Source organism: Eriocheir sinensis, chromosome 26 (assembly GCF_024679095.1).
Source record: "Eriocheir sinensis breed Jianghai 21 chromosome 26, ASM2467909v1, whole genome shotgun sequence".
Taxonomy (NCBI): Eukaryota; Metazoa; Arthropoda; class Malacostraca; order Decapoda; family Varunidae; genus Eriocheir; species Eriocheir sinensis.
Genome location: NC_066534.1, coordinates 9,828,520 through 9,836,323, shown reverse-complemented (window position 1 = coordinate 9,836,323; position 7,804 = coordinate 9,828,520). Strand labels below are relative to the sequence as shown.

Genomic DNA, 7,804 nt, shown 5'->3' with positions numbered 1-7,804 from the left:
GCACCCTCTTCAGAATATACAAGAGGGAGGAAGCCCAGGACGTGATAGAGTCCGTCAACAGACTTGGCAGACATAATGGCCTGGGGAAAGAGATGGCAAGTCAGGTTTGCCCCTGACAAAACACAGGCCATGGTAATATCACGTTCAGGGGAGGATGCGAGGCAACTCCACGGCAGACTGAGATTTGGGAACGACACCGTCCCTCTGCAGTCCAGCGTTGACATCCTGGGCATGGAGGTGGACTTTCAGCTGCGGTTCGACCGTCATATTGAAAGGGTGGCGCATAAAGCCTCCCAGGTGAACCTCCTGCGCCGCATGAAGAACTTCCTTGACGCTGAGGGCCTGAACACCCTCTATAAGGCACGTCTGTACAGTGATGGAGTATGCACTGCTCACCTGGATGGCCAGTGCCCACTGCCACCTCAACCTGCTAGACAAGGTGCAGAGGAGGGCTGAACGCCTCATCAACGGCACCCAGCACCACCGACCGAGCCAGTGGGAGACACAGCGACAACAACATCGACAACATCAACAACAACAACAACAACCACACGAGTGACGGGCAGGAGCAGCCACGAACCAGCTGGACAGCCAAGAGCACCGTCACCGCATCGCTGCCCTGACGGTGCTACACAAGGCACAAGTGGGCCTAGTGCCCCACCTAACGGACCTGAGGGCTACCTGGAGGAGGTCTGAGCGCAGCACGAGAACGGTGCTGAGCAACGCCTCCCTCCTGGAAGTGCCAATGGCCCGCTCCAGCACCCACCAATGTGCCTTCTCCATTGCAGCGGTGGTGTGGTGGAACAACCTCACTGCTGATGTGGACGTGACACAACTGTCCACTCAGCAGATGAAGGTTGCGTCCCAGGTGGCTACTCCTACACCCACCGTAAAAAGCGTAAATGTAAACGCTTGCAAATAATTTGTAAACATGTATATAATTGTAACCTCGGCAGATGCTTTTAAATAGCTCCCCAACAGTCAGGGGAGCTTTAGCTTAGAAAAATAATATTGCCATGTACTAATGTACTGAACATGTGTTTAAATAAAAATAAAAAAATAAATAAAAAAGACATTGCCCCTTTCAGGTGCACTAAAGCCAAGCCTGACTGTTGGGATGGGAGGCTGGGCGTCGCCAAAACCAAGTCCAGCATGCAGCTGTAAACACTTTTTGAAGCTGCATTGTGGGGGATTGCTTGTGGCAGGGTGTGTGAAGAGAGGAAGGAAGGAGAGGCCAAAAGGGTGGTATGTGTGTTATTCTTAGGGGTAACAATGGATAAGCGCAAACACTCAATAGTTTTGGTTAGGGCTTAACCCCTATGGGACGGGCCGGGTTGTAATTTCCTGTCTCGGCCATACAGCTTAACACGTCAATCTCTTACTCATGACATTCACTTTATCAATACTCTTTAAGTAGAAATGAGGTGAATGGAAGGATGATGGTTCGTTGACGTATCACAATAGTTTGCTTTTGCGATATATTGTGTTCTTGTTGCTCTGCGTCGTTTTATTTTGGTGCTCATTGAGGTCTAATTATGTTTGTCGTGTTTGATAGTGGGCACTTGTGTTGTGACGAGTTGGATGTGTTATTGTTTTATGCAGCTGTTGTTGGTGTTGTGCTTACCATCGTGAAGGGGCGGAGAGGAACGGTGCTATACCTGTGTACGTGGACTGACACTTTATGCTTCATCATGGTCTGATCATATGCTGAACTCGCGATAGCCAGCCGGTACCCTTCTCGTTTTGAACTTGAAGCTACATATTCATGGAACTTTACGTAAGACTGGGACATCCACACACACTTAGGAGGCGGGACACGACCCCTGATTGTCACCCAGTACCCATTCAATGCTAAGTAAGAAGAGGCACGGATGAAGGAAAATTGCCAATCCGTTTCCATCTCCTCCGGGCATCCAACCCAAGGCCTCTCGGATGTTAAGCGTGCTCTGGCCTTTCAGTCTGCAAGTGATACAATGAATGCATGTCTTTCCATTCATTTATCTCTTATATGGGTTTCTACTTATCTACCTATCTATATATCACTGTACTGCCTGATTTGCATTTATCTATTTACTTATCTATTTAGTTCTGTCTTTATTTAAATGCTCCCGTCCCAAACAGGCATACATACAGTTATATATACATACATACATACATACACAACTACATACACATCTGCATACACACATGCATACTCATATATATACATACATACATACATACACAACTACATACACATCTGCATACACACATGCATACTCATATATATACATACATACATACATACACAACTACATACACATCTGCATACACACATGCATACTCATATACATACATACATACATACATATAAACATATATATATAGACACACACCGACACACACACACACACACACACACACACACACACACACACACACACACACACACACACACACACACACACACACACACACACACACACACACACACACACACACACACACACACACACACACACACACACACACACACACACACACACACACACACACACACACACACACACACACACACACACACACACACACACACACACACACACACAAAGTCTTAATTCTGTCCAGAGCGGTTACTGTTCCCCCTTTGAGCAAGAAAGGATAGGGGGTGTGTGGTGTGTGAGAGCCGTACCATAGATCCATCGATATGCGTCTCCAAGACTTTAGGAGATGGTACTGGCTGTCGACCACGAGTTAAACACTTAATTAGACCATTGGTGAATGACACTAATATTCTGTCGAACCATCACTTCCCCTCCCGTGGGTGTCCAGAAGCCACACCTTGCACAGACACAGTAAGAAAGCCTTGCATTTATTTGTGGAATAAGTGTTATGGTGCAATCTGTGCTACTGACGGTTATGATGATGTTGGTGCTGCTGCTTGTGGTTTCCTTTTTTAGTTTTTTTTTTTAAAGTAACGGAAGTAGCTGGAGGGAAAAAGAACAACCCCCTCCCCCCCAAAAAAGCCCGCGAAGCACTGTTCCTGTAAATAAAATAAGAAATTGAGTGGCCAAAAGAGTGGGTCGGTTTCGGATGAGAGGTGTTTTGATGCTCCCCTCTTTAAAGAGTTCAAGTTGTAGGCAGTAGGAAGTATACAAACGAAGAATGGCTGTTCAAGAGTTTATCAAGGAAAGGGATGAATGAATGAAAACGATGGTTAACTCCTGCACAAGGGATTTAGAAAGAATAGGGATGAGCTATCTGATGGTAGAAAGTTGTTTGCACTGGGGTCAAGGGAGGGTGGAGGCGTGCAGTTAGCAAGTTAAGATGTCAGCATGAACATATCGATAGAAGATAAAGAGACGACATTGCGTCGGAGTTGAGGGGTAGAATATTGTCAGTAAAATGAGGGGAGTTGATGAGATGAAAAGCTTTTGACTACTCTTTCCACCAGGGCTGTCTGTGTGGAGCCAACCCCCTTCCCCACATGAGATGCATATTCCAAGACCCCTGTGTATGGATAGCATCTGTGAGGGTAGAAAAAATTGGTGGACACTATACAGAACACTGAACCTCGTGTCATGAAGGCTAACAATTTTAATATCCTGGAAGTGGGCGGCATATTTCGTACTATGGTTCGTAAGTTATGCTAAAAATGTCTTTAATGGATTTACGTGTATGGAGGCGGAAATTTTGAGTGACGTCGTGAGCTTCACCGGCGGATAGCACGTGATAATGAGACGCGGAGGAGGAACCTTCAGTGATCAAAAGTAAGGCCAAGAGGAAAGTAAGGCCAAGAGGAAAGTAAGGCCAAGAGGAAAGTAAGGCCAAGAGGAAAGTAAGGCCAAGAGGAAAGTAAGGCCAAGAGGAAAGTAAGGCCAAGAGGAAAGTAAGGCCAAGAGGAAAGTAAGGCCAAGAGGAAAGTAAGGCCAAGAGGAAAGTAAGGCCAAGAGGAAAGTAAGGCCAAGAGGAAAGTAAGGCCAAGAGGAAAGTAAGGCCAAGAGGAAAGTAAGGCCAAGAGGAAAGTAAGGCCAAGAGGAAAGTAAGCCCAAGAGGAAAATAAGCCCAAGAGGAAAGTAAGGCCAAGAGGAAAGTAAGGCCAAGAGGAAAATAAGCCCAAGAGGAAAGTAAGGCCAAGAGGAAAGTAAGGCCAAGAGGAAAGTAAGGCCAAGAGGAAAGTAAGGCCAAGAGGAAAGTAAGGCCAAGAGGAAAGTAAGGCCAAGAGGAAAGTAAGGCCAAGAGGAAAGTAAGGCCAAGAGTAAAGTAAGGCCAAGAGGAAAGTAAGGCCAAGAGGAAAGTAAGGCCAAGAGGAAAGTAAGGCCAAGAGGAAAGTAAGGCCAAGAAGAAAGTAAGGCCAAGAGGAAAGTAAGGCCAAGAGGAAAGTAAGGCCAAGAGGAAAGTAAGGCCAAGAGGAAAGTAAGGCCAAGAGGAAAGTAAGTCCAAGAGGAAAGTAAGGCCAAGAGGAAAGTAAGGCCAAGAGGAAAGTAAGCCCAAGAGGAAAGTAAATGCACGGCGTTCTCCCTGGAGTTTAGTTTTGGTTGTGAGGCGACGATGAAATACAGGTGAATTGAAAGGAGGAGAGGAGAGACATTTTTATATTTCCACATTTCCTGTTCATTGATCTACGTCTCCTCTGTTCCTTTGTTGGGATGCTACAATAAGTGTCACCCCGGAGAGAGCGTTGGAGTGGTGGCTCTGGAGTAAAAGTTCAGTCTCCACAAAATATCTCTTCATGGATGTTCTGAGGTGCACATTTTTTCTAGAATCTCGGTTAAGTTAGTTTAGCTTTTGTTAGGTAAGTCGTGGTGTAATGTAATTTTCCAAAGGTATTTTGAAGTATGCATTCTTGAGGAGTGTTTAAAAAGATGTTATTTTGTTTGAGTTTGTCGTTAGTTTAGGTCAATATAGCTTATGTAAGTCACCACGGTGTAATGTAATTTTCCAAAGGTATTTTGAAGTATGCATTCTTGAGGAGTGTTTAAAAAGATGTTATTTTGTTTGAGTTTGTCGTTAGTTTAGGTCAATATAGCTTAGGTATGTCACCACAGTGTAATGTAATTTTCCAAACTTTATTTTGAAGCATTTTTTTTTAGGAACGTTTATCAGGCTTTATTTTATTTTACTTGTGTTTTAGCCTGGAGGTTGTTGTATCAGAAGCGTTTCAGTACCATATGCCCGAGAAAGACATCCCGCGTCCCTGGTCGGCATCGGTAATAACCACTCCCAAAATAGCCCCTGTAAGCTCTCCTACGCGCATTGGTCTAGTGCAGCCTGTCAGCCTAACTACATTATACCATTGTTGGGTGTGTTCATGTTCCAGTCTATTTATGTATTCACCCGCGAGGTCACACTCACCTAACAAACATCAACAAAAACAACAAAAAATGCTATTCCTGCATATTGTAATTATGAGGGCAGTGCTACAGTTCTGTCACAAAATGATGTTATTGCATTTCGTAATTAAATCTGGCCGCACCGGAGGGGAAGAGAAGCCGCCGGGGACGCGTCGGTGGGGTTTGTGTTGCTGTTATTTTTGTTGATGTTGAAGCTTGCCAATGCTATAATACAATGGCGTGCTTTCCCCTCTTCCCATCACTGTCAGCCATAATGTTGTGTTTTTATTGTAATGTCTTGTCTCTTATTTTTTTCTTTTTTTTTTTTGGTTGGGCCCCAATAGAGCTCCTATACAATCGATTATTTTAAAAGGCCACAGTTGATATGAATATTCTTTTTATCGTAATGCCTTGTTTTCAGTGCCATGTTCCATTACTTTGGTAAATTGGCTCTTGTATTTTTGTTAGCCTTTTATTCTTTAGCCCGTGCCTGTCTCACCTAACAGACCTTTCTTCTCTTATGACGATAGCTCTCGGGTTGATGCAGAGGGCGCGCTGCGTTTCTCACTCACTATTATAGTCCATCACGCCTGTAGGAGTATTCACCTGTTATTTTTTCTTATTTTAATTTGATTTGAATAAACAGATTCCCTTAGACTCTTAGAACCATTATGACTCGATTCGGTGTCCAAGACTGAACTGCACAAAGACTGCTTTGTATGTTTTGTAAGTGATTAATACGTGTTTTCTGGGCAATTAAATCTTACGAGGTGAATCATCCTATGTAATATTCAGTGTCTTGTTTCTGTATCTTTCTTCTATGAAGACTATGCAGCTAGTTGGTGTATATTCATTCATAAAAAATAGCTAACGTTTCAATTGGTCGCACACTCTGTTCGATATGAAACTTTAATATTATTTGTATACCAACTTTATTTTTTTTTAATTCAACGAACGATACTGGCATGTACATTGGCTTTATTCAGCTTTGATTTAAATACGTCTTATCGCTATGTGTTTACAGAACTACTGAAAAGTGGCACTGGTTCCATAACTATTTTAATATCTTGAAGTAACAGAAATAGTTAAGAGATGTTTTATACAAAAAAACGGTTGGAACAGAGCAGAGTCAAAGGCTCTTCGTCTCATCAACTCCCTTCCTCTTACTGACAGTTTTCTGCCTCTGTAATTCCGCCACAGTGTTGTCTTTCTATCTTATATCGATATTTTCATGTTGACTGCTCTTCTGAACTTTCTAACTGCATGCCTCCACCTCTCCTGCAGCCAGGCTGCACTCGACTTTCAATTCTAGCCCATCCCTATACTGTCCAAATCCCTTATGCAAGAGTTGACCAACGTACATCTTCATTCTTTCATCTCTTTCAGTGGTAAACTCTGGAACAGCCTTCCGTCGTCTGTATTTCGTCCTGCTGACAACTTCACCTCTTTCAAGAGGGGAGTATCAAGACAAATCTCTACTCGAAACTGACCTCTATTTTGAGCACTTTCATATTTTTTTCCTTGGGCTCATTCTCGTGAAGACTAGGTTGATTATTTTTCTCTCTCTGCGTCGCAGTGGACAAAACAATGCTGTTACGTAAGAAAATCTCTTTCTGATGCTTTTTCTCATTTACTGTTTTCTGCAGATTGATTTAGAATGTATGGTTCCATGGCTCTTGCATGGCTAAATTGAACACACACACACACACACACACACACACACACACACACACACACACACACACACACACACACACACACACACACGCGCGCGCGCGCGAGCACGCGCACTTGATTAACAAGGAAAGGTAGCGAGCATGATGATTTAGTCACTGCAAAGTAAATATACTCACGTTTGGGTAGGCAGTGGCTGAGCGGTTAGCGTGCGGGCCCCGCATTCACCGCGTGATGGACGACGGGGGTTCGAATCCGCCGCTACCACCTGGGATTTTTCAGTCACCGACACGTGTCTTAAGACTACCCACATGCTGTCCTGAAGACCACCCATCAACCCGGACTCTAGAGGAAACCGTCCAAGTGAATCAAGAACGAGCGCTGGAGGGCAGCATGAGCCAAGAAAAGATGGCTCCACTATGAAACACTTGCCTGCGCCATGACGTGCTGGGGCCGACTACCATCCAGGCCCCTCAAGAAGGCCTAACGGCGCTATAGGCTGGCACGTAAAAAAATATCGAGTATAGATATGGCGAACACACAAGACGACGAGGCCAAGGAAGTGATGAAGCAGCAGATGCAGCAATAACAACAAAATATAAAAGAGGACGATAGTGCTGCCTGTTTTGCTGTTTTGCTGATGTCTGCGTGTTCCGAGAAGCAGTAAAAATAAGAGCGAAAAGAAAAGGAAAACGTACGCTTGTGTATATGTTGATAAAGGACAGAATCTTGAGAAGCAACAAGAGCAAATATAATGGAAAGAAAGAAAGAAAGAAAGAACGGAAGAAAGAACGGAAGAAAGAACGGAAGAAAGAACG

General features: G+C 44.1%; 1 protein-coding gene across 1 annotated transcript in view; it reads left to right on the top strand.

Annotated features, from left to right (window-relative positions):
- The first annotated feature begins 315 nt into the window (after positions 1–315).
- LOC127003902 (RNA-binding protein 25-like) overlaps positions 316–7,804 on the top strand; it is a 32,247-nt gene continuing 24,758 nt past the window's right edge. The window contains exon 1 of the mRNA XM_050871007.1: positions 316–360. Within this exon, the coding sequence (XP_050726964.1) occupies positions 316–360 (45 nt within the window). The remainder of the gene's footprint in view (positions 361–7,804) is intronic.